The 26,495-nt window shown below is 41.9% G+C and overlaps 4 protein-coding genes across 4 annotated transcripts; 1 reads left to right on the plus strand and 3 right to left on the minus strand.

Annotated features, from left to right (window-relative positions):
- Positions 1-625: 625 nt before the first annotated feature.
- Positions 626-5,055, minus strand: tspan34b (tetraspanin 34b). The gene is made up of 8 exons (XM_083976399.1): positions 5,019-5,055; positions 2,992-3,069; positions 2,246-2,461; positions 1,574-1,648; positions 1,357-1,464; positions 1,122-1,259; positions 931-1,023; positions 626-824 (listed from the first exon to the last, which is right to left on the minus strand). The coding sequence occupies exons 2-8, from the start codon at positions 3,046-3,048 to the stop codon at positions 765-767; spliced, it is 747 nt and encodes a 248-aa protein (XP_083832525.1). The 5' UTR covers positions 3,049-3,069; positions 5,019-5,055; the 3' UTR covers positions 626-764.
- Positions 5,056-10,078: 5,023 nt separating this feature from the next.
- On the minus strand, positions 10,079-16,447 carry znf653 (zinc finger protein 653; the record flags this gene model as incomplete). The annotated part of the gene is made up of 10 exons (XM_083977429.1): positions 10,079-10,821; positions 10,943-11,042; positions 11,135-11,249; positions 11,337-11,454; positions 11,605-11,689; positions 13,241-13,418; positions 14,138-14,685; positions 14,805-15,113; positions 15,948-15,988; positions 16,152-16,447. The coding sequence occupies 10 exons, from the start codon at positions 16,445-16,447 to the stop codon at positions 10,644-10,646; spliced, it is 1,968 nt and encodes a 655-aa protein (XP_083833555.1). The 3' UTR covers positions 10,079-10,643.
- Positions 16,448-17,123: 676 nt separating this feature from the next.
- swsap1 (SWIM-type zinc finger 7 associated protein 1) lies at positions 17,124-18,712 on the plus strand (the record flags this gene model as incomplete). Its single annotated transcript, XM_083978011.1, has 2 exons — positions 17,124-17,410; positions 18,143-18,712. The coding sequence occupies exons 1-2, from the start codon at positions 17,138-17,140 to the stop codon at positions 18,710-18,712; spliced, it is 843 nt and encodes a 280-aa protein (XP_083834137.1). The 5' UTR covers positions 17,124-17,137.
- Positions 18,713-20,000: 1,288 nt separating this feature from the next.
- On the minus strand, positions 20,001-24,143 carry epor (erythropoietin receptor). Its single transcript, XM_083977842.1, has 8 exons — positions 23,970-24,143; positions 23,621-23,756; positions 23,179-23,345; positions 22,641-22,792; positions 22,382-22,538; positions 22,122-22,209; positions 21,932-22,019; positions 20,001-21,677 (listed from the first exon to the last, which is right to left on the minus strand). Exons 1-8 carry the CDS (start codon positions 24,070-24,072, stop codon positions 20,937-20,939), a joined length of 1,632 nt encoding a protein of 543 aa, XP_083833968.1. The 5' UTR covers positions 24,073-24,143; the 3' UTR covers positions 20,001-20,936.
- Positions 24,144-26,495: the final 2,352 nt, after the last annotated feature.

The raw sequence follows: 26,495 nt of genomic DNA on the forward strand, positions 1-26,495 counted from the left end.
TTATGTTATTATGTTTATTTGCACGATTATAAAAGCAACAATGAAATAGAAAGAAATAAAAATAAAAACATGTGTGGGTGAGGTAGAAACCCACTACGGGCTTATATTTAAACCTCACCTATAAAAGCAATTGCACAAATAGGCTACCTGATGTATATTGCCTCAGTCATTTCACACAACATGAAAACTCACCAGTCTCTAGAAACACTTTGCACTTTATTTCAAAACTGATCACCATACAATATACATACAAATAATTCATAACTTCTGTTCCTATTTTACAAGCTGCTTTGTGGCAACAACACTCACAATAGTGGTTCCTGTGACCAACAGTCCAACCTTTGTTTCATCATCACAGTGAACACAGAAATCACGTAATTCCTCAATGACTGGCCATGTGTCACAGGTAGTAGCACTGCTGAACAATGAAAATAATCTCTAGTGTATGTGTGTGTGTGTGTGTGTGTGTGTGTGTGTGTGCGTGCGTGTGTGCGCGTGTGTAGCCTATGGCCTGTTTTATTACGTGTAGTGGTCTTAGGAAAAAAGATAGCATGCATTCATACATCATCAGTTAGATTTAAATGTAGCAAAAATAGATGTTATATCATTCAGTTACTTTGATTGCACAAGATTGGACATGAACTGTCTTTGGTGATGAGGCATTTTTGCAAGAAAAAGGCACAGCCCTTCACTCCTCTAGAGGCCATAAGTAGAAAAGGTTCCAGTGATTAATATTATCCTTCTCAGGGCTTCACCATTTGTACTCAGGCACTCATGGATTTTACTCTGCAGAAAAGGATCATGGAGACAACCATGGCGCATATCTGTGGAGAGTATATGCATTAATAGCCAGTACAACAACAACAAAGTAATTATTATTCATCCTGAGTTAAAATGGGACCTAAAAATGAAAAGAGGGCGAGAACATACCTCCAGAGCTGCAATCCCCAGCGCCACCCCCACAATAACCACAGTGTTTTCGTCAATCAGATGCTTGATCTTTGGGAAGCAACCACGGATTGACTGGGGGAATAAGGTAGAGAGGTAAAATAAGTATTATTCATTCAAAATGGCTTTGGATAATGTTTCTATTGTTTCTTCTATAATGTCACAGTCCATACCATGTCACTGTCAGCCACTGTCTGATTACATGGAGAGCTATAGCCAGGACAGCAATGTGGTGGGTACAGCTTGTCGTGATCCTTATAATATGGGGAGTCAACGAAGTCCGAGGAGTTGTAGAATCCACAACATTTTAGCTAATGTGGACACACAGAGAGAAGGATTTACCCAAAGAACTAGAGAAACACTGTGAAAATGATCACACTTTACGGTGTATTCAGTCGAAACATGTACCGTGCTCATTGTGGTGTTCCACAGTCCTGTAACATCTGGATTTTCCCCGTAGTCTTTCCTGATGTTCTGAACCGCTGCCGTGCCGAGCTTCCGGAACAAGTCATCAGCCTGAAATTACAGAGCATAGCATTTTCATTCATGACCCAAATGTTAACATCCCTCGTGATGATACAGCAACTAATTTCCTTTATGTGAAAAAAGTTCTTCAATAACTTACCAGAGGTCTGAAAACCAAGATCACGATTGCTCCTGCAACCTCCGCTATGAAGACCAGCAGAACTATGATGAAAAACTGTGGAGATGATCAGAAAGGGATTCACTTTACTGGAATGGGATAATGAAAACCAAGTTACGGGTTTTACAGTTACTGTAAAATTATCGTCACTGATGTCATGGGACTGCTTTGTATGCACCAAGGTTCAATGTTCATTTCTTGTTATATTCTATATGCTTCCACGTGAAAAAAAGAAAAGAAATTTGCACCTAGGTCCCAGTAGTGCAATAAAATGACAGTAAAAAACAATTTAACAATTTAATAAAACCAACCAATAAAACCAGCTGTTATGTCTTCTTTGCTTGCTTTACTTCAAAAGTGTGACAGAGACCAGAGTTAAGGTTGGTGTTGGTTTCCACCTTCCAAACCTACAAATAGCTTCCTCAACCAATTTAAGCAGCTAACGTGTCCATGTAGCTTTGATCTTCCTCTTAGACAATTAAAATTAACCATTACTTATTTTGAAAATTAGCTACATGTATTTTCTTCCTTGCCAACAGTGTTTTATTTGTTTCACCTACAGAGACCGAAGAGTAAACTTCCTTCGGTTTGGGTTCTAACTTCTGCTAAGACCTTTTCGTTGACCCCATTATAAAGCAGCATACAGCGACCTACCAGCATCAGCATACACTTGCTCTCTCTGACGGCTCCACAGCAGCCCAGAAAGCCGATGACGACCAGCAGTACTCCTATTGCAATCAACAGGTAGCCCACGTTCAGCACCTGGGTCAGCTCTGCTGGGGCATTCTCAATTTGCCCAATGAAGTTGAGGATGGAGCCGCTGTCTACTTTCACCCAGATCCCCACACCCAGGATGGCAATGCCGGCCAGCTAGAGGAGACAGACAGAGAGTGGAGGTGAACATTAGATCCGACTGATTTTTATCAGTTTACTGCTAATGGTAGATTAGACATGCTGGTAAAATCAGTGTCTGTTTAGTAAAAAGTGAAATAAAGCTTTGCAGCTGCATAATTAAAAAAAGAACATTTTGTACATTTCACTCGGGACCACAACTGTAATGATAGATAGATAGATAGATAGATAGATAGATAGATAGATAGATAGATAGATAGATAGATAGATAGATAGATAGATAGATAGATAGATAGATAGATAGATAGATAGATAGATAGATAACTTTATTTAATCCCTGAGGGGCAAATCACAGAAAAACAAAGAATACCTAAAAATATATAAATAAACACGTAGGTAAAAGGGAATGGGAACGTCAAAATAAAATGTCTTCTGCTTCTCTGCATATTTTTTTTTTTAACATTTTCACACTGCAACCTGCTTTACACAAATAAAGTGTAAAATGAATGACATATTTGAATAGTTTCTCATTAAACATGACTACTTACAAAGATGATGCCGTTGAAAACGAACATCATGACTTTGAGGAACCCAAAACATCCCATCTTTGCTTCTGATTGTTGAACCTATAGAGGAAAAAGGAAGAAAAAACACGACATCAACTAGTAGGCTACTCTTCATCATAAAGTATTTCTTTTAATTTCATATCACTTTTTGTTTTTACACCAGTTTAACAACACTTTGTAGACATGTAACAGCCACTGGCGTGTACTGTACAACATTACTCATCTTGCTGATGTGCTGTCCTGCTTGTCACCAGCTCATTATGCGTTGCCAATTAGGTGACACATTTACTGTGGGACTGTGTTGTTTTCTCTGTGCGGTGGGAGGCTGAGAGCAAGGGAGGGGAAAACACCTGCCTCTTTCCCAGCTCTTCACCTTTCACCCTTTGAAAGCTTAATAACTTATCTCCCTCAAACACTCGGCGTGCCCAGCGCCTTTCATTGCCACTCCAAGGGCATTCACCGGACCTGTCAAGGAACTTGGGTGAGGGCTGTGTTTAGTTTAGCATTAATAGAAGTGGGGAGGGGACAATCGGGGAAGTACAGTGTATTTTTTTGAAAGATTTAATATACCAATTAAATGATAAACCATTCATGCAAATGAGGAAAGGAAGCAAACTCGGGAAATGCAGATCTGCTTCCTTGTTTTGCACCCTTTCAAAATTTGTGCAACAGTGGAATACTTTATAACAAACTTGGAGGGGATGCAGTTGATGTCATAAGAGCCCATGAAACAGGGTCACTGGTTTGATTTGCATACAGTAGAAACTCTGTGGTTCTTCCTGCCCTTAATATGAAAATCAGGGAGGAGGCCAGGCTTTACATTAACTGCCTCTCTATCTGTTGACACACATACATAGAAAACACATTAGTTTGAATGTTTGTGAGCTCACACAAGTGCGAAACATTAGTCACTTTCTTAATCATCTTGACTCATCAAACACATGCACACAAATAACAGCATCTTATCTCCGGATCTTCTCCTCCCACCTCTACCCCCTCCTTTCAGCCTCCACTGTTCTCCAGTCACTTCAAGATTGTCACCAAATATATGTCGTGTGTGTGTGTGCGTGCGTGTGGGTGTGTGTGGACCTCCCAGAAGGGGAACAGTGTTCTTTGTGTGGCGTGACAAAACAGACAAATTGTTATCCCCAAGGACAATGACAGAGCAGAACCCTATTGTGTGTAGCAACAGGCTGCTTTCTCAAAACTGGGATCTCCCTCATGCTCTCCTCTCTCTATTATTAAAGTCATGCCCACTGTTCCACCTATAGCCTCCATGGTTATGTTTTCACTTTTATTTTTTCTATCATTTCTTCACACTTGGACAAACAAAAACAGGAAGTAGCTTGTCAGTTCATTTAACCTACTCGCGCTGATACAGTAAAGATGGTTGTCATCAAGTTAATCATACATTTGGTCGCCAGGAAGCCTTGAGAAAAAAATAGAGAAAAAAAAACCCAAAGTGGTTGCCTTGACTCCCACAAACTCCCTCTATCATTTCACTCCTCGCTTTTCCCACTTCCTTGTGGTTTAATGGCTGCACTCTGACACTGAGGAGTCAGCCTGGTGATGTATTAACAAGCCCGAGTCACATGCAAATCTCAGTATGAGCCAGCGAGCCATGAGGAACATCTCTTTTTCATTTTATCATGCAGCAGCACATAAGGAAAAAAAGAGACACGCTCTGCCTTGTATGTTACATACTTAATGCCACATGTGTGTATTTTGTCAGTAGATGCGCAGCGTGATCTACTTTTGTTGGTCTCAGATTTATTTACAAAACCTCCAAACTGTCTCAGACCATTCAAGTTCCACCAAAACAGAGCGGACAAGAGGAATCTCAAAGGACGCCTTTGAGAGGAATAATTGGAGGCAGGTCTCAGGGGACAAAGGATCATTGTTGGATGGATCCCTCCCTACATTGGTACAGGACTTGAAAAATAACCCAAAGACTTCAAACTAAGAAGGAGAAGCTGCTTTCCCGCCAGTCTCAGTGGAGTCATTCTTACCTTTCACAGGAGAAATCCAACGACGTGCTCAGAGGCTGAGCCACTGCTCAGAGTCTCTACCTTCACTGTGGTGATGGAGGCTGTTCCTGTGGGAGCAGGCAGACGGTGAGATAACAGGAGCACACGAGAGTACTATTCTTCTTCCCTCTGAAAATCCCCCACAATGCTCCCTCTGTCTGCCGCTTCCTGTGGCTCTGTCACTCTGTCGGATATAAAGGATCTTCTAAGTGACTTTTTCTGCTTTCTGCTCTTATTTTAAGAGTCCCAGCTGGTTATAAGTGCAGGAGAGAGGGAGGAGTGGAGCAGGTGGGTGTGACCAAAGCGGCTGAGTAATAACACGCATCACCATGGAGTTAGGCTTGTCGCTCCTAAGGGAGGGAGGGGACAGAGAGAGAGAGAGAGAGCTCACCTGTGTGAAGCAGCTACACCGAGGTGAGCATGTGCCCCTGCTCTGAGGTTGTAAAATGATATTTAATGAATCTGAACTTTTCAATGTTTCCCTCTCCAGCAAATCCTGAAAAAAAAAAATTAATGAATAAACAGATTCCACTCTGATTTTAAACTGAAAAACTCAGGATCAATAGGGTTCAGAAAGGCAACACAATTGATTGTGGTATTCTAATTCTAAAGCAATTCACTTGGGTCTTGGTTGTATTTATAGTGAAGTAGCTATACTGTATTGTTTGTCTCTTTTCTCTATCATTTTACCTGCTTTTATTCATTATGTTGCTTTCTATCAGTATTACTCTTCACAGTAACATAATAACCAGGGATGCAAACGGGTCAGGACCAAAAAAGAGAGGAATTGTCTGGCGTGGGGGGGGCTCACCATTAACAAATGATTACATTACAATATCATGGAAAAGTCAAGTTCCAGTAGTTCAACCCCCCAACCAAGTATTGATTGATTGATTATAGACATAGTTTTCAGAAGGCCAACATTTCTATATTCAAAATGCTTTTAAAAAAAAGATCCTTTGCAATATTTCAATTTTGGAGATACTGAATAGGTCTTCACTGAATGTAAGTCATAATTATTACTATTAAAATAAACTGAATAAATAAAGACATGGGATGTTTCATTCAGTGTGTAATGGACATATAGGCCTATAATGTGTTAGTTTCACTTTAATTGAACACATTCTACATCGCGGAGGCGACGTCTTTTCCTTCACCTCTGAAACGGGGCAGAGCTCCGTGGAAACACCTGCCTGACACAGCAACGTAGGGAACCGTGCATGTCCGCGACGCAGAGCTCCACATGCACGGGGGGAAAACGGCGTCGCCGTCGCACCGACTGCACGCGGATACGCGCCGCTTTAATGAGCGCGCACGTCGCGTCTACATTGGAGGTCGGCTGTTATCAGTATAATCAGAGACCATGAATGAGTTCGCCTCAGTTTCACGTGATTGTCACTGTCAGCCTGTTAGAAAAACATTTTACTGACCCCAGCTGAGACACTGAGACACCCCCCCCCCTCCCAAAAACAAAAACTCTTCGGATCTGAACGATTCACACAGGTCACCTAATTGGTCATGAAAAAAGCGAGTTTCGCTTTTCGGCGCGCTGTTTGCATCCCTGAATAACATAAGTACACACTATTAAATACTGAATGCACACATGAATACTCATTTGTATGTAGTTTATAAACACAGTTAAAAATCTTTTACTCATCATTGAAAAGCACTAACTACATACTACTGAGTATTCATGCATGAAGAATTCAGTATTTATTCATGCTTAACTAATGCTTAATAGTGTGTACTTACCCACTTCACTGTTACTGGATATTTATGAATGCTCCTAACCAACAGTGGAAATAAATGATACGACCAGTGTTAGCTACAGCTCATTTTCTCGTCTTTCACCTCACTGTGAACTGAACTTAAAGACTGCCACTCACACTGTTGAGCTCAGGAAATTCTCAGCCACTTTAGGCTTTTAAGTGTGTTTTCTTAACAGTTATAAAATGAAGTATTCAATTCATGGTGAAAAGTCACAGATGATAAACAATACAATAAAAAGCTCCAGGTCCAAGCTACTAAACGGACCTTGTGAGATTGTTTGATCACTTATTGTTTCCAAGGTCAAGAAGGAAGTTTCAGTCTCAACTGGACAAATATAACTCAGCTCTAAACCCAGTGCTAAAATAGCCCTTATCAAAGTAAACAATTAAAGCGATATAATACCAGTGACTTGATGGGAAACACTGTTTTAGTTTTTTATTTGTTTTTTTCTTGACCTCACTGCTTCCTTTAATGTGGTTGAGTCCTCTATTCTGATTACTGACATACTACGTCAGTCACTTTATATGTGTTGGAAAAAAAAGATGAGACATTTTACAATGGTCAATCTTGTGAGAGGAAAATATGACACTATAAATCATATGCGGGAAACATACTATATAATATTTCTCTTCCCTGTGGTTATCTTATTCTATAAACAAGCTGCTGTGTGTACAACTCTGAACCAGTCGGTTCCTCCAGGGCTACAATTTGGACTCAGATCTTCGCTTCAAAAGTCATATTTATAACACAGCTTAGGCAAAATAAAAGTTTATTCAACTCAATTAACTTTCCAGGACAAGCTCTTTCTGATAATGTCTCACTGGTTCATGTCAAAGGTCTGGTCATGTGACAGTGACTCACCAAGCTGAACTCAGAGCAATATGACCACTCAAGCCGTACAGGTACAGTGTGAGTGTTTTTCCACAGCACAGCGAGGTAAAACAAGTTATTTACCTTGAAGTTGTTGTGGATGCTGTGCTGATTTGCACAGACCACAGCACAGTAGAATACGCTCTCTGTCTGATAATCATCCAATCAAATAAGAGGACGGCATGGGCACATTCTAAATGTAGCCCTCGCATGTTCATGCAAAGCTGAACATAATACTCCAGTAGTCAAATATACTTGCTAGCAGTGTGAGACTGAGTGCACTTCCAAAACATATTAGGGCTTTGCATCATATTTCTAACATGTTCACTGACTAGGTTCCCAAGCTGTTTGTTTGCCAAGGTGTGTATATGTGTATATGGTTGTGACTGTATGCTGGATTCATGCTTTGTCAATATCAGAGAATAGCTCTTCTTGTCATTTCTCTTTTCTTTTGTCCCTGTTTTCCATTCACTGTGGTTCAGAGGTCCTTAGACAACATACAATGTGATATTTACCTTCTCTAAACGTCACAATCCCGAGAGTGTCAGGTGGGAGAAACTAAAGCAACTGCAAAGAGAGGGGAGGAGACTGTGGCAGGTGTGACCTGTATAAAGAAAATAGATAATTCCTCATATATATATATTTGATCATCAAGCTGCATTTCAAATATTTCACCTTTAATCCCAAATGTACCTTCTAGTAATGACCTCTTTTGATATTTATGACACAAGTCGGTGTGACTACGCTGCCCCGAGCTAAACCTTCTATTTACACAAACGTTCAAAAACCAGTTACCCAACGTTCAACCGACTTTAAAAGGGTCCAACATTCATAAAGTCACTCTATGACTGGGTTTCAAGATACTTTTCAAAACACTTTTTGTGCCTTTTCATACTTATTATGCACACCCTCACTTCAACACAACTAGTGCATACACACACACACACACACACCCTTGACTGCATTATGCAAGAGGCAAGAGCACATTAACCATTTGTTTCACACAAATATATTTCAGAAAAAAGCTAGGATACAACCATGAGTCATATTTGTATATTTTAGTGATTCATCATTTAACAAAACTGACAGAGGAGACAGCATTCACTTCGAGACAGAAAACGGGAGAGGGACACAAGAGGACAGAGGTGAGTTTTCCTGAGAGATTGTCACATTAAACTCACAGGATTTTGTCATTGGTGCCTGTGAGTCGCGACGCTGGGATGGCGTAAACACATGATAGGAAAATGTTAGATCAACACTGCTGTGCTGGCCCACACAACACATGCTCACATTTGAATGTCTGAAATGAAAGAATCTATATTTGTGTCACTAGGCTACAAGCAGTGTACTGCAGCAGACAACACATATTCATCGCCTTAACTTAAACGTCCTTTCATCTTTAAAATATATTTCACATGTACTTTAACCTATGTAGTAGCCTAATATCTTCCTATCTACCACACTGTTCAACATCAATAATCTTTCTTAATGTTGTATTAATCAATGGGCTGAGCGATAATGTTTAGACCATATTCTTTAAAAAAAGATCATGCCAGTGTTTTACAAACACTACAAAAAATATTTGTTTAAAGGAAATTATTTTCTATTGAGCTTCTATCGACTGTTCACTAAACCTTAACCCCCGACCTCCAGCAGGGCCTGTGTTCAGTAATATGCACCTTACCACGGCAGTGATGACACAGTTTCCACTTGAAAACTTTAGAAATGATGGACAGTTGTGTTCCGAGGTAGACAAAAAGCATGCTCCAGTCCTCTCCCTAGCTGACAGCTGTTGATTTTGGCAGGTGACAATTGCTATTAAAGGATTTTATCAACTCTAACTAGCAAGCTAGTTCAGCTAGCTAATTACGCTATGTTGACGTTAGTGCCTCGAGATGTTGAAAATCCTGCCTCCCAGTCAACTTTGTGATCTGTCAAGCTGACTCGTTTTTACACAGGAACGCTGTAAACAAGGTATGAAAGACCAAGGCTAAGGCGGCAAATCTCAGGCAAAATAATAAAATAAAAAAAATCAGTGTCCTCATTAGCTGACGACCCATGTGGAAGACATGGTAATAAAGACCAGCATTGTGTCTTGTATTGCAGTAAGAGCTCCTTGTATTTTTTGTATAATTAGGAGAAACAATAGTACCGTTAGACTGTTAGTCTGGCCAAATGCAACATTAGTTGCTTAGCTTTGTCACAATCAAGCAAGAACGGTTGGTTACATTTGCACTGTGTTCTACCTTTGATGTAACAGATGAACAACTTTTATCATGAGGAAAAATCACTGTGGCTTCGGGTGCTGGAATGTAAATGTTGTTCACAGGACAGAGCTGCTAATGGTAGCCTAACTCTGATAGCATCCTGGACCAAAATGTGCGGAGACTTTAAACAGCGGATGAGCTGGTTGTATATGGAATGGAGCTTTTCAAATTGTAACATTTAGTATGAAATGTCTCTGCCCTCAATATTGTAGGCTGTAAGCTAGTTAGCCAGCCATGCTAAGGTTTGCATTAATGTATTCCCTACACTTTTGCTCTTGTGATTTTGGTTTTAGTACGGATAAAAAAAACAAAAAACAAAAAACACCAGCCTTTTTATTCGGAGCATCAGTCATTCGCTACTTCTGTAGCGACATCCAGAGCTTGACAGAGCTGCTAGCTAGCTGCTAGCTGAGCTATGGTGGTTTAGCTAGGATTGGATGATCACTGTTCAGGAGAGGGGTTCGGGTGGTGCTAATAGTCAGTTGGACATCATCAATCAATAGTGGATTAAGATTTTCTTTCCTGCCGTGTCCTGCACAGCTGTTAGAGGCTCACTTTATCCACTGCCTGTATGGAGATGTTCATATGGTCCTCGACTCAAGAAGCAAAGTAAAGTCTTTTTCTTCACTGGAAGTCTTTGCTTTGGTTTCCGAGGGCCGACCCAGATGTGTCCAGCTCCTGTCAGCAGTACTCCAGCACCTCAGGTTGCCTGCTTGTCTGGGTGGCTCTTTAACTTGTGGAATTTAACACTGTCCAGCTTCTCAAACCTCTTGTCACAGTACTCACAGGTGAAGTTGTAGTGGGCTTCTGGAGTGTGCTTCTTCATGTGCCAGTTCAGGGATGCGCGCTGGCGACACTGGTAGCCACATATTTCACATCTGACAGATGATGTGGGTGGGGAGTTGAGAGGGAAGCAACAGGGAAGAGAAAAGAGAGAGGTGACTACAGACTTCTCACCCAGACTGTGTAAAAATAATGTTCTCCGTATTGGTAACTCACTGGAGGGGTGTTTCTCCTGTGTGGGTCCGCCTGTGAACCTCCAGGTGATTCTTACGCTTGAACGACTTTCCACATGTCTCACAGATGAAATCTCTTACACCTGTAAAAGAAAAAAAGAAAAAAGATCCAGTTAAATCTGGAGGTTTGTGAAGAAGACACTCTGACATGACAGGTGTGTCTCTGTGGGCCAACCTGAATGGATGATCATATGCCGATGCAGGTGGTTTGACAAGTAGAACTTTTTTCCACAGCCTGGATGGGGGCAAACCTTCGTCCTCCCTTTCCTGTGAACTAGGTTCACATGATTCTACAGAGCATGAAACAAAAGGGTTGGGTCAGTCTCCTGCAAAACAAACTGAAGCATGAAGTATATGACTCAAAGATGTTGCTGTACCTGAAAGCTGCTAATAGCTACGTAGACTTGACTGCAGCCCTCGTATGGACAGTGGAACATCTTAAGCATCCCATCAGCCTCAATGACGGGGCCTCTTCTGTTTCTCTTTGACCTGACGCTGCAAAAACAGACACTGTGGAGTTCACTACCACAAGAAAACACAAATTTGAGGTGATTTAATATCTCCACAGAGCTTCTCCCTCTCAAATCCTTCCTAATCAGCCTGTCTGAGAGTCACTTCACCATGCCGCGTATGTGTAGCACAAACCTGCTCAGACTCCTCTGCAGCTCTCTGTCACCATTCAGCTCCAGAGCGTCAACAGTGGGCTGCAGCAGCTGTTTGTCACTCAACCCTGCAGAGAAACAGTGTGAAAATCTGATGAGAAAATGAGTCATGCAGATTTCTACTGAGTCTAAAGGTCTCCTGACGTGTGGACTGGCAGCTTGATGATTTTCACTACGATTTACATTTTAAGGACATAAGGACGTTTATTAGTCATTGTATTGCTACAACGAAATTATGTTGGCACTCGAACACACACATAGCCATTCATCACCAAATAACTTAATCACACATAAGGTAACAGAATTCAATAGTAAAAAAGGTAAATAAAAAGGGGGGGGGGGGGGGGGGGGGGTGACATTTTTACATTACGTATATGGCTCCTGGGCCGAGAAGGAGAAATATGTACTATAACACAGGATTTCAGGTGTCAGTCATTGCTTTCTATATGATCAATGCTGGGAAACTGACCCTATAATTTATCTTGGGGTGAGTTTGGGATCTGCAAGCAAATTTTCCATGAATATTTTACATAAATTTTCACTGAATTTCCAAAAAGAAAATGTGATATTATTTACATGTTTCTATCCAATACTTTTATTCAAATATTAGGAGATGAGTATAAAGATAAACTCTCTGTCTAAACCAGTGCAGACGAAAGGGGTGCAGTTAGGTGACGTGGTTACATTTCCTACACACACAAATCTGAGCAATGGTCCATTACTTACTGTATTCTGTTTACATTATACAGCTCACAGTACAAGCGTTTAATGATTTAAGCTATTTGGATATATTTGACGGCTAAACAGTGTTGTATTAAGGAAATATCATCTGCCTCAGTGCTTTCCTTTAATTGTTATATGTTTTTACAGTGTTGTGAACGGTTTGCATGGTGGATGCCAGTAAACCTGCTGTAACTGGAGTGTTTCAATGACACGTCAACCAGTAGCAGCATAGAACAGACGCGTTTCACAAATCTCACTGAGAAAGATGCAGAAAGCAAAGTAGCTCTCAGCAGTTGTGCCTACTTCAACATTCATTTTTGTGTAGAACATCACAGTTTGTACCTCTGTATTTGTTGTTCATCTTAACAACTTCTGTGTGGCTTGCTGTATGTTGAGTATACACCTGGACACATCTCGTCACAGTATGCTGGTTACAGGTCTTAGCTCAGTTTAGATCAAATGACAAGATGTTTGCATAAAACATCAATGACCATGTGTACTTTCAAGTCCATACATAGACATTTCTTGTTACAGGGAAATTAGTCCTAAAGTTCCTGAAATACAGTACATGGAAGCCATTGGTTGCCATTAACACGTTAGCATTCTGTGCTAGGTTTGATACTACATCTCCTACATTTACAGCCTATAATCCTGAGGACTTACATTTTGAGTGTTATTTTTTTACAATAATAATTCTAAAATAAAAGTTTTTTTAATCAAAGGTTACAATGAGCTTCGAAAATCGATGCAAAAGCATTTCACAGGTTCACACGAACGAATGTATCATATGTATAAATGTGAGCAAATCTGGACTTTGGATTTGGATTCAGCCACCTTTCACACACATGAATAATGTTTTTTAAAATGCACTGTCAGTCATGATGAATGTTGCACACCTGTCATGGAGTCTTCATCCTCCGCTGTTCTGATTTTGGAGTCACATGAGCACACCTGGTTGTAGGTGACGCCGCCGATGACAGTGCAAGTGACTTCCTCCACGTTTCCTCCTCCCATGTTGAGCTGGATGCCCTCTGATGCCAGCGCCTCATAGCTGGGGCCGGTAATGATGATCAGCTGTATAAGAAAGAGTCAAAACTATTGTCACTTTCTTTTAAAGGGATAGTTCAACATTTTGGCAAATTGGTCCATTGCCACAATCCCTATAGTTTTAGGAGTAGGTTTGTTACCTTTAATTGTCGGTGCAAGCTATTTTTAGAATGGCGGAGTAGAGCCGTGAGCTGCTCAGATCTACGCTACGGAGGCTAATGGGATTTCTTGGTTTACCTCATAAAACTCATCAAATACACAATCCAACAACTCCAAAACGCTCTCGTGGACAAGTTGTGACCACGCTATGAGATAATAACGGAACATTACAAGACAGAGTTGTTTTTCGAGGTAAATTCATGCAAAACTGCTGATGCGCATTCCTTCCGGGTCAGATTTTCAGCAAGCAGTCTCTGCATTTGCCTCGAAAACAACTCGGTCTCGTAACGTTCTGTTATTGTGCAGGTCACGACTTGTCCACAAGAGCGTTTTGGAGTTGTTGGATTGTGTATTTGATGAGTTTGATGAGGGAAACCAAGAAATCCCATTAGCCTCCGTAGCGTAGTTCTGAGCAGCTCACGGCTCTACTCCGCCATTCTAAAAATAGCTTGCACCGACAATTAAAGGTAACAAACCTACTCCTAAAACTATAGGGATTGTGGCAATGGACCAATTTGCCAAAATGTTGAACTATCTAAACTAAAGCAAAAGCACATTCCTTGTTATATCTCTATTCATTCGTGTACCTGTGAGCCTTCCAATGCAGTCCTCTGGTCAGGAATCTCACAGCTGGTCACCACTGTCTGCAGAGTGTGGGGGTCAAACAGCCCACTCTGCTCTTGTACCTGCATGGGCGGTGGGATTGACAGCTGAGGCTGAGAGCCCAGTTGGACAGAGCTCTGCGACAACACCGGGTCCTCGTCTGTCTTCTCCAGTTTATCAGCTAAAGACGCCGTCACAGTAACACAGTCGTAACCGTGTGGTATAGCCCTGATTTCTTCTTCCTCTTCTTCTGTGAGTCTCTCTTCTCCTCCTTCCCCCTCTTCATCTCGGCCTTGCCTCAGATCCTCTGCCTCCTCGGCCTCCTCTTCTGAGGAGATGGAGTGAAACGCCGCAGCGGGGGAGCCTTCCTGTCGCTCCATGACCACCTCCATCTCCCACACAGACTGCTCTGTCAGTGGAACATCCTTGGATGAAGCCTCTATACTGGGCTGATGGTTGAGAGCAGCAGCATCTTCAGCTGGGCTCAGGGTTGTATGTTGTACCTCAGAAACATCTTCATTTTCTCCCACATCTACAAAAAAAAACAGATGAATACGAAACATGTTGATCATCATGGAATTGAGGATTTACCAACAAATGATGAACGTAGAACTTCCTAAGAATCCCAAAACATGTTGACATAATATCCACCTCTGAATGGTTTGTGAGTCTCCTTTCTTCTCCTCCTGCTCACAGCACCTTTAGACGCCAGCAGGTCACTTTTTGCTGCGTTCTCTTCTCCGTTCACTCCCTCCTCGTGCTCCGAGTCACTTGCCTCCCTCGGTGGTGAGAAGAGGTATTGCACAAATGAGTGATTAGAGTCACATTGCCAGATAGCAGCAGTGGAGAAATTGAGCTGGGGCTCCAGGGCCTTGAGCTGCGGCTCGTGAGGGCAGGAGCGGGAATGTTCCTGGTACCAACACACCAGGCTCTGGAGGCTGGACACACGGTCCTTCCGGCCTGGGGAGCGAGGAAAGTTAACAGATGAAGAGAAAAAGTCTGAGTCTACTTGTAAATTCACTCATTAGATTACAGTCGCATGTTGATGAGCATTTAATAGAGGGACAGCACCAAGGCTCTGAGCAAATGGATTATACACAGTACAATCAATAATCTTCTATGAGGTGAGGACTGAAAAATATAAACACTATCAGGAACATAATTAAGAGGTAATAAATTAGTTTTCTGTTTTAAAGTCAGATTGAAAGATATCAAGTCAAAATCTCTTTCTACAAAAGACCAAACACATTTGAATCAGTATCAGATCTAAAACCCCATAGTTGAGGTTGAAACGTGCTAAAGAGTCAATTAATCACAGATAATCACAATAGTTACAGATTTTAATTTGCTGCCAGGGAACTAATCAATTACTGTAATTACCAAGAGCTACAACTGCTGGAACCCTGACACAGCCCCAAATAAGCAACAGAAAAAGGATGGACGGACTGATACAACTCTGATTCACAAGTCCAGTTTTTGACTTTTAGGCCAAATGATGAATACATGGCATATATCTTATTGAATTGTCTCTGTGGGAATGAAGTTGCCAAAATTAAATAGAAATAAATAATATAAATCAATCCTGTCTCTTGTCTATTTCACATTAAGTGAACAAAAAGCAGCAGAGCACATTTCAGAATGAGCAGAACAAATGACATATTTGTCTAGCTTATTGAATCTAATTAACTTTGCTACATGAACAATGATTTCAATAGAACCAGCTAACACACACCTCGCAAACCCTGTGTGACTAATAGAGGAAACAATCCTCTTCCTGTTGATGGCACCACTTACCTTTTTTCTGTTTTACAGAGACCTCTGAGGCCAGCTTCTTCCTGCAATGCAGAATAACATCATTTTGAAAAGCATAAGTGGATTAAAGCAATTCATCTTGAAACGCTGTCAGTAGCAGCAGTGTTGATACTGACAGAGTGGAGACAGCAGCTCATCCGGGTAAAGACCTGTAGGTCGGTACTGTCAGTGTGTAGAAACACCTACCCGCAGTATTTCTGCTGGTATTTTTCTCCGTATGTGGAGTTGAGCAGGATCAGATACTCTGCCAATCCAGCATCGCTCAGACTGGTCCGTCTGCGGAGCTCACTCCACAGCTTGTGCGCCTCTCCCAAGTACACCCTCCTCACGTCGTACTTCTTTCGGGATTCGAGGCGCCTCTGAGCTCGGTCAGAGTCCGTGAGCCGGGGTCGTCCTCTGCAGCGCCTCAGAGCTCCTTTCTCCTGGTCCCCGGCGGGGTCGGCGTCCAGGGGAACCTCCAACTCTGCCAGGCTCTGCGCCATCTTGGCCGTAACAGCTGATGTTGTGATTGCCCGGCGTCCCGGAAGTTGTATGAGAGCTCACCGGAAGCACCGAGGGAGGCTTTTTTTGTTGTTGTTGTGCACGTTACTTTTTTTTTTTTTTTTTAAATAGTTATAGTTACCAGCTCCCCAACGTTACGTGCCCCAAAAAGTACTGAATTAGTAACTGAATTCCTACATTATAAAAGTAACAAATTACAATCAAGGAGAAGTAGCTATTGCGTTGTTTTATTTTATAAAATGCTAAAAGATGTCAAATTACTTGGACTCGCCCACTCTGGCTGTGCGGAGGAATATGCTACTGAGTTTTACCCAGAACTGTTTTTTTCCCGACTAGTTGATGGACTGAAAAAATAGGCTATAATAATGTCACTAGCGTTAACGGGGGAAACAGTAACTTTTTTGATTACTCGTTACTGAAAAAAAGTACCGCCGTCAGTAACACTATTTATCACACTGTTATTATTCCCATCACCGCCTACAGCACGGGCATCATGTAAACTTGGCCCTGATAGCTCTGTGCCCCGCGGCGGAACGGTCCGGTCAACAGGATGTTTCCACACGGACCGTAACAACACGGACACCGGTGTGCAACATGTAAACAGACGCGGGAAACTTAAGCGAAATCAGTGAATAACTGTAGAAAAGTGAATTAAATGTTAAGTGGGAGACATGACAGACATTTTGACGCTTGTGTTCAGGACTTTCATGTCACAGACGGATCTAAAGAAGGACCACACCGTCAGTTCTCCACCGCCGACAGCCCGCAGCAGCGCCCTGGTGGTCGGGGACCACAGCGTCAGCCGCTCCGTGCTGCTGCTGGCGGCCGTGACAGCGGCCTCGCACATGGGCATGAGAGTCGTGTTCTTCACCCAGACACAAATCCAAAGTCTTCCAGTGTCTCTGCAGAAATGTCTCCCGAGCCTGAGCCCAGAGAGTCTAAAGGTACAGATCACTTCAGTTTCACTTTCTAACAGTTGTCAACGTTTAAATAGTCCATTCACTAATGTTTATGTTATTCACTAACTTTTGCCAGGTGAGCAGTTTTGCGGTTAAAAAGGCTCCAGTAAAAGGTGGAAAGGACTTTGCTACTTCCTGAATCAGTTTATCTGTAACTATATATCACCCATTATGTCGAATATATATTTGATTTGTTTTCAGCTTGGATCACAAAGTATTAGAAAATAGTGTAAACATATCCTGCACAGTGTCCCTAGAGTCCCTTACTGTATAACCCAGATATCTTGTTTATCCATCCAACAGACATAAACCTAGATGTAAAGGAAAGGAAGGCAGCACTTCAATTTGAGAGGCTGAAATCAACACATTTTGATCAACAAATACTAGAGTATTCATTTTAATGTCAGTTTACTAATCAATTAGCCTAATTAATAATTAATAATAATATTTGTTATTTTCAGTGATTGTAGCATCTCACATGTGATTTATTTACTCCGTGGTGTCTGATTAGACAGAACCTATGAAACATTTAAAGATGTCTTGTCTTCCTGGGGTCATGGGGTTTCCTCAGTATTTTATGATATTTCTTGACTATAATGGAATAAACTTAGGCTGCTGTCTGAGTGGATAATCTCTCTGACGAGCCTGGTTCCTTTACTGTGGTCAAGGAAGACTACTGACAAACTTCCTTTAATCACTTTTTTTTTCTTTTGAAAGAAAATCAAGTTTTCCTATCCCAGGACAGTGGAGGAGCTCCTCCAGCAAATTGCCAGCCTCCACGAGTCCACCAACATTTCTCCCACACCTCCCTCGCTGATCATAGTGGACAGGCTGGAGAGCTTCCTGTCTGGGCTGAGAGCTGACAGCCACAGTGGATTTCACCCAGGAGAGCTGTCATGTACCGCTCATCTGTCTGCGCTGCTCTGTGACACTGCTGCCTTTCTCACACAAGTGCTGGAGCAGCGGTCCTCAAGCTCCGGCCCTTGCCGCATCATCGCCTCTTTCCAGCCTGACGTAGAGTCTGTACAAACGGGCGGGGAGCCCCCTGCCACAGATCCCATTCTTGACATCCTGGATCGCTATTTCCAGGTACGTTGCACTCTGGACCAAGACAGAGGATATGAAGCTGCAGCAGCTGGACTACAGCAGGTGTGGCACATTTACCTTTCTGGGAGAGGCATCACAGAGACCCTTTGTGCCAAAGACTGTGGAGAAGGGCAAAGTGTCGCCCAGGAATGGCAGTTGTTGATTTTTCCTGATGGTTTAATGGAGTTTAAGTTGGTTTGAAAATGTCTGTATCAAAGACTTAAGCAGTGGGGGATTAATAGAAGGTCAGTCTGCTGACTCAGGTTTGCTGTGAGCAAATGTTAATTTTCAGCACTACTTGATTGAAATTTAACTCAGTGATGATCAGATGTACTACAGTATAACATGCTCACAATCACTCTTAATCTTTCAAGTAAATCATTTCTTTCAGTTACGTCATTTCTGTCACTTCATCGAGCAGCTTTGACTGCCGTGCCCCCATAAGTACATTGTAGTGTGATCTGCTATTAAACCTCTGATGTCATTTAACTGGACCACAGTGGTTTGTATATTTAAAACATTTAATGAGTTTGAATGACATACAGGTTTGTCAAATGAATCAAATCTTCCATAAGGAAAATGTACATAGACATAAGGGGGTGTGCTTTAAACTGAACAGTGGTTACCAGCAAACATCATGACCCCCACAATTCTGGAGCAACATGTGTGAGACACTGAAGTTAAGCAGATGATATCAGTATTTTACACATATTTTGACACTTATTTTGAAAGATAAACAGGTAGATAAGTAAAAAGAAAAAATCTTTAAAAAAAAAGATACACTGATATACATAACACCCTCTCTTAAAGTCTATGTTGCTAAATAGTAAAATATAAAATTAAAAAACAAAACAAATGAGTTATTATAACATTTATTTTTTTGAAAAAAATGAACAATTTTAACAGAGTGAGTTTTGAGCTCTAAACCTTCGTCTCCCTTCATTGTCACACTGCTGCTTTATTTATTTATTTATTTAAGAAAATTGTACGTCACATATAGGAATGTAGTTATATATTTTATAGTAGTTATAATTTCAGTTACAACAAAAAACACAAAAGCAAACAAGCATCGAAAAATGTGGCAATTGTTTAGCTTGATTTGAAAACTGCAATGAATAATCTGCTCTTTAGATGGCAGTAGTGACTGAAAACAAGCATGACAAGGAAGAGACTTGACTATGAACTACAGTCACCTGAGAATGGATATTGCCTTAAAACTCTGCACAGCCTACAGTAGTAGTATTTTAATTTAATCTGTTCCAGGATTGTCTGTTCCACTGATATTTGATCATTCTATGAAACAACTGTGATAAAAAAAAAAAAGCATCATAACATTATTTACACGTACAGTTTGTTGTATCAGGTTTGGAAATAACACTGGCTGAATTCTGCCAGAATCAAGTGAAAGCTGCATGTTTAAAACTTAGAGGTATAAGGCAATATTCTATTATCTGTTATTATCAACAAATCCCACAATTGGAGTAAATCTAAACAAAACATATGGTTTCATTTTTAAAACATGCACAGTAATGTGCTTATTTTTAGTCATGTTTTAGTTTGTTCAGTATTTTGGTTTCTGCAAAAATGATTGGTGCTAAAGTACAACCTGATAAAATCAGCATTGTCACTGTGCATGTTTACATGTCGCAAAGACGACTCTGTTGTGCCCAAACACAACCAGACAGTTAAATTGACACAAGTTGTTTGTGTAGTTGGACAAAAGTGGAGGTCGGTGGCACAAAAGGAATAATCTTAAGTTTATGCAGTATTCGCTACAAGGATGTGTTGATGGATCAGTTCGCTGTTGGTTTAAGACTTTTATGGGATTTGTTGACAAGAGAAAATATAGAACATCACCAGTCGTCTTATTTAGACATCAGAGGGAGAAGAAAAGTGCATCAGCCGGTGTTGTTCAGTCCTCCTTTCATGTACCTCTACTCTGTATCTTGACCTAATAGCTGCCATTTACACTTTAGAATAAGAGTACATTTAGCTCAAACATGAATAAATCACCATGGTAACGATGAGGGAGTTGACTTCCTCGACTTTATTATTTATTAATTTCTCTTAGGCTATAGAAAAAGTCCTGATCTGATCTGCAGGATAGGATACTAAGAGACCAGCATACCAACCTTTACATTGAGTATCAGTATTTGGTATAAACCACTGCTGCCATTTCCTCGTAATGGCGTTGTCCTGTACAGATCAGAGATGATTTGGTGATGTATGCACATCCAATGGACCTCAAGTCCTTCAACTTACACTTAACAGTGAGTCATCTTGTTTCAGTCGGACTCTAAATCCTTGACATGCCTTTCTTGATATGAGCCTTCCTTCGCATGACACTCTGTCTTTTGGGTGTATATCCAGATACTCTCCGCCAAACATGCCTCAAGTCTCAGTCCACGTCCAGCTGAGATCCTTCTCAGCGGTCGTCGTGGACAGAGTGCTGCCTTGGCAGGAATGGCCTTCTGTGAGCAGGGAGCTCATTCTTGTACTCGTTGGCGTAGATAACCACTTTACCAATGTCGTCCGCTCTGCTCATGGGGCTGTAATCCATGGAGACCCCGGAGTCTGCCACTGCCATGTAGGTGTACCCCGGGCCTTTGGATGTCCAGGCATGGTTTGGATACTCAAAGCTGGACTGTGATGAAAGACGACCGGAACCAGAGCTCTGCTGCCCAGATCCCAGATCAGAGTGGGACTCGCACAACAATGTCTTTCGGGAAGCAAAAAGTACTTCCAGGGGTAAGGTCTCCTCAAGAATATCATCCAGGTGCTCTTCTTCACCGTGGTTGTTGGCGGTGAGGGTGACGTAGGTGTCTTGAGACTCCAGAAGAGAGGACTGGGAGCAGGGAACGGGGTGCTGGTGGAGTGCCCGTAAGCGATCTATCAGCCAGTGGTCATGCGGTGTGGATCTCCAGCCCTCTGTCACAGCTGAATTGCCCGTCTCCGCTGGCTCGCTCTCATCCAGCCCTCTCTTCACGTCGTTGTTGGCCTTTCTGTCAGTGGTCAAAGATCTGGAGACCTTTGGCGGCAGAGGCGGGGAAGGCAGTGGAGGGCAAAGGCTGAGCTCCGAGAGTACCTCCAGAGGAGACGGGTATTCATCCGAGTAGAGGAAAGCTGAAGTGAACCACATACCTCCATTGGTCTGCCCCAACCACTCCTGTACAAAAACACAACGAAAGATGATGAAGACCAAGTAAAAATGTTTGATTTTGACAGGAACAGAGCATCCCTGAGACTTTTTGTGACACCACTACTAACTATTGAATTCTCCCATGTTGGTTTCAGCTAAACAGCAGAATGCTAGCATGTCGTTGTGACATGCAGCATGCTGATAGAAGCGCTTCAAATCACCGCTGTAGTGAAGTACAGCCTTACAAAGCTACTACTGAGGCTGTAGCGTCTTGGTCTTACCTGGAAGTCTCCACCATAAACAGTGAAAAGACCTTGGAACTTGCTGTCAGGAGTTGGGATAGTCGGCCAGATCTTCTTTGTAAGAAACCTAAAGAAAAGAGCACAGATGTTCTCAATGTTACAGCTCCAACAGAAGCTACCATGATGGTTTATGTTCTTAGAAAAGTAGCAATATTCTGGTTTGACCAACCTGCGATAGGAGAGGAGCATGGTCAGAGACAAGACAACCAGGATGAAAGAGATGATCAGAGTCAGGGAGATGATGAGTGGGTCAAATTCTGGAGGAGAAATAAAAACTATTAAAAAAAAAAACAATACAGACATGCAAAATAGGGGGAACAAGCTAAAGAATGAAGAAGTGAAACCATTGCATTCAAGATATCTTCTTGGCACTGCACCATCTCTGCCTTCTTTTGAATTGCATGCGTGAATGAACAAGTGAATAGGCACCTGCAGGCAGTGTTTCTGTGAGAACCGGGTCACTCCACGAACTCCAGTAGCCGTTGTAGCTAATCCCATCCAGCTTCACACGGACCCGCACGTTGTACTTTGTTCCTGGCTGCAGCCCGGTCAGGATCAACTCTGAGCTAGCTCGTGCCACCTCCACCTGTAAAACAGTCCTCAACTCATCAGTGAAGTCCATGAGTACCCCAATCACCAAACCTGCTGCTCCAATATTTAATCTACTTCTAAAATATCGGCACCATACCTGGCCCACGCGGCTGTCCGTCTTGGCGTAGTAGATCTCGTACATCATGCTGTCGTCCATGTACTTGAGAGAAGGAGGCACCCAGCTGACATTCAACTGACCTTGCTTACCCGTGCCGCTCACCGTCACATTGGCAAGAGGGTCAAGAAGAACTGTCACATAGATAGAAAGGAGGAAGCTTGTTAGGGAAATGAAACATTATACCTTGATTACAGCACTGCTTGCTCTCAAGATCATCAGATCAACAAGACATAAACACAACACTGACATATTGACACCATTAAAGACGAAATAGTAATGTCGACCTTGATGGATGTAAATTAAGTATTCACTCTCCTTTTAGCGGACTTTTGCTCTCAACAAACTCCTGAGAATGGCCAAAACATTTAAAAGACACACTGATGGTCGTGTGATCAGTTGCCGACATTAAAAAAAATTTAGTATAGCAAGTTTAAAAAATAATTTCTGGAACTTTAAATACAAGAGAAATAATCGAATCTATGTCATTCACACATCTTTTGCTAGTGAAATGTCTTACAGACAAGTTCGATGAGGATGCTACGGTTGTGGATCAGCATCCCCTGCCGATGAACTCGGATGTCCATTTGGACAAACATCTGGGTCTGGTTCAGGTGGCAGATGAACAGTCTCTTCCCCCCTACCACAGGGAGAACTCTCAGTGGACATCTGCTGCCATTTTCTTTTCTGTTCAGGACAGAGGGAGACAGGGGTGTTGTGGGTTAAAACATGGTACTCTATGGCCACTAATAACAACAACAACAATTCTGGGTTTGAATGTTTTGATACATCTGGACTTTTAAAATTCAAGGTTCATCGAACAGTTTAACATCCTGTTCTTCTAATCTCAAAACTGTTACAGTAATAGCCTACAACCTATAAATAAGTGACAGTATAGTTCATAGGCCATATTGTAAACAACATGGCTTGTTGTACATTGTCTTACAGTAAGAGTTACTTACTGGTAGCTGTATGTGAAGGAGTACTGGTCCACAGAACCAGCTCTTTCCTCATCTTCCTCCCAGAAGCATGTTAAGTCTTTCCTGCTTTCAGCAAAGCATTTGGGGGTTTGTGGCTCTTCCTTCAGCATTATAGCCACTGAGGAGGAATAGTCGTGGGTAACAAACGTGTCAGAGCATCATAATGGCCAGAGGATCATAAAGATCAGTGTTTTAGACAGGAAAAACACTCTCAGTATACAGCACAGTAAGAGTGGATCCATCACATTGTTTCTTTTTAATTTTAATTGTTGATCAGAATTTGTCCAACATTTCCACAGGTTTTACCTAGAAATTGAAACAGTTACTCTACCTTTATTTTCGAAATCTCGCGCGCCCTGGACAATGGAAACAGGTCCCATGGCGCAGAGAGCCATGCAAAGTCCCAACACTCGGCTCAAATGATCACATTTCATCCTTTTGTCTGATCTGTGAACAGAAAAACGTTGGCCTTGTGTCGTCCACCTGCATCACTGAAGAATAACCTGTGACAAATGCGTCCGCTGCTGCTCTCGCCTGGGGGAGGCTTGTTTTTTTTGTTTAGATGCCATGGATAGCGCAGCGCGGTTACGCGCCTGCTTGTGAGCGATAAGGTGTGTAGAGCTGAGCTGTTTACTTTCTCCCCAAAGTCAGTGAAGGGGAGGCGGGGCAAAAGACTTACACGTTTTACTCTCCTCATGATGGGCGGAAATCACGCGCTCATTGATGTTTACATGTTGTGTATGTGCTGGCTGTACAGTGAGTGAAGAAGTGCGCCAACTGGACTTGAGACGTGCGTAAAAGCGCACAAACTTTGAAACTAAAAGCGCACAAATCTTTGAGATAGATAGATAGATAGATAGATAGATAGATAGATAGATAGATAGATAGATAGATATATAGATAGATAGATAGATAGATAGATAGATAGATAGATAGAAATAGTAATTTATTTATAGTTTTGATATTGTTGATACCTGAGTCTCTTGGTTGATATTTATCTCACTGTCACGAGGTGAAGCTGACCTCTATATGTGACTTCGGGTGTCGGGGCTCAGCTCCTGATTGGCTTCGGGCCAATTTAATCCCTGCATGTGTCCAAGTAACACAGGCCGCAGAGTACTCACACACCTAGCAAGCACACCAAAACGGTTTCTTATCTACTCGCTGCACTCCCATGTTTTCTTCGTTTGAGCGGCCTTATCTGAGCTGCAGACAACCCTCTTTCTTCACCCGTGATAAGTAGCCGAGGGGGCGTAGCGGCCCATCCCCGTCAGTTTGAATGCAATTTAGCGCTTTTTTTGCATCACTTGAAAGAGGAGGAGATGACCTGATCATATAAGGAAATTGTTGCTGATGTAAAGACCAGCTATATTACTTCTACACTAAGACGTTGATGGTGCTGATGCTGATGACTGGGAGCAGTTTAGCTCTTTTGAGTCAGTTAAGTGAGAAAGTAAATTTGAGATAAGTGAGTTTCTGCAGAGGCCCTGCACACTGAAGGTAGCTTCTTTCTGACTGTGGTAACAGGAAGAGAAGGATGAGGAAACCTGCATTGTTGTGGGGGACAATGGTAGAATGTGGTTTCTCTGGGTCTTCAGATAAAAAACATTATGTTTTGTGGTCAGGAGGTAGGATGAGTGGTTATAAATTACACTTTGGAAGCTGTTTTCACCACAAAGACTTTGTGACCCCCAAGTAACTGGTTTGAAAGAGGAACAGAAAAACAAAGGCCAGCAATGGCACTCCCACTTTGTAATGAATATATTTTTTATTTTCATATACACATTTCAACATGTTCAATTTATTCTTGTTAATAAGATGCACTTTTTTCACAATGCTTCCATCCAGTACATTCAGAACTAACAGTAAATGATCCAAACTAACCTCTTTTAGAAAGCTACCTATCAACACATGGAAACAAAGAAACCATACACATAAGAAGGAAAGAAGACACAGCAACAGCAGATTAGCAAAGTAGTGCCAGGTACATCTGAGGCACATTCAGCAGCCGCCATAGTGAAGCTGTCACAGATGCCCACTCTCTGATGCCTCTGCCTCTATTCATATGGACTGCAAAGCCACACAATGCTTATACATACACATAGTCTTGTGAGTGTGTGACTGCATTCACAGCCTCCTCATGTTAAAGCCTTGTATCGAAGCGCACTGTGCTGCAGATCAGATGATAACACCAGCTATCTGTGAAACTATTCACTCTTCAGCAGCACACACTGACAGGAGAGATAACTGACCACAGGCCTGCACAATAGAGTGGACTGACCACCAGTTGTGACCCCCACCCCACCTCATCTATGTGGAGCAACGATGATGTTTGGCATTGGCAACATGCGGCTGCTATCGTGGTGTGGAGGTTGTAGTTGATACTAACTGACAGTTGGTCATCAGCAAGTGGAATGGCGACGATTAATGGACAAAATAAATGTCCTTTTAATGGAGTGGATTCTTTTTCCATTCCTCCAGATTTGTATTGCAACAGTGGACACAGTCGCTAGCAGGTTCAATACTGAAATGTGATAAATGGTATAAAGGAACAATTAAAGCTCACAGCACAGTTTAACAGGTAGCAAACATTAAAGTAGAATGCAGTTAAAACATTACTTTATTCACTTCAATGAAAAGAAGACAGGTTTTTACAGTAATGGGATATAAAGTGACACAAGATCCTCAAACTAACATTCTGCAGCAGCACCTTTCTTCTTCTGATTGTGGCAACAGCACAGTTGAGACGTAAACTGAGATCAGTGTTCTTCCCTTTCTGAGTGTACCCACACGCACACACACAAACACACACTATGCTGCGTTTGCACAAAACAATTATGTCAGTGACAAATAAACA

Source organism: Trachurus trachurus, assembly GCF_905171665.1.
Source record: "Trachurus trachurus genome assembly, chromosome: 8".
Taxonomy (NCBI): Eukaryota; Metazoa; Chordata; class Actinopteri; order Carangiformes; family Carangidae; genus Trachurus; species Trachurus trachurus.

Excerpts from the sequence above, each read along its gene's own strand:
- tspan34b (XM_083976399.1), bottom strand. The coding sequence starts at position 3,048 with ATGGGATGTTTTGGGTTCCTCAAAGTCATGATGTTCGTTTTCAACGGC. Across the intron at positions 1,649-2,245 it reads GCAAGTGTATGCTGATGCTG|TTTTTCATCATAGTTCTGCT; the intron begins GTAGGTCGCTGT and ends TCATCTCCACAG. Across the intron at positions 825-930 it reads TGGGGATTGCAGCTCTGGAG|ATATGCGCCATGGTTGTCTC; the intron begins GTATGTTCTCGC and ends TACTCTCCACAG.
- epor (XM_083977842.1), bottom strand. The coding sequence starts at position 24,072 with ATGAAATGTGATCATTTGAGCCGAGTGTTGGGACTTTGCATGGCTCTC. Across the intron at positions 23,757-23,969 it reads GCGAGATTTCGAAAATAAAG|TGGCTATAATGCTGAAGGAA; the intron begins GTAGAGTAACTG and ends ATTCCTCCTCAG. Across the intron at positions 22,020-22,121 it reads ATGCTCCTCTCCTATCGCAG|GTTTCTTACAAAGAAGATCT; the intron begins GTTGGTCAAACC and ends TCTTTTCTTTAG.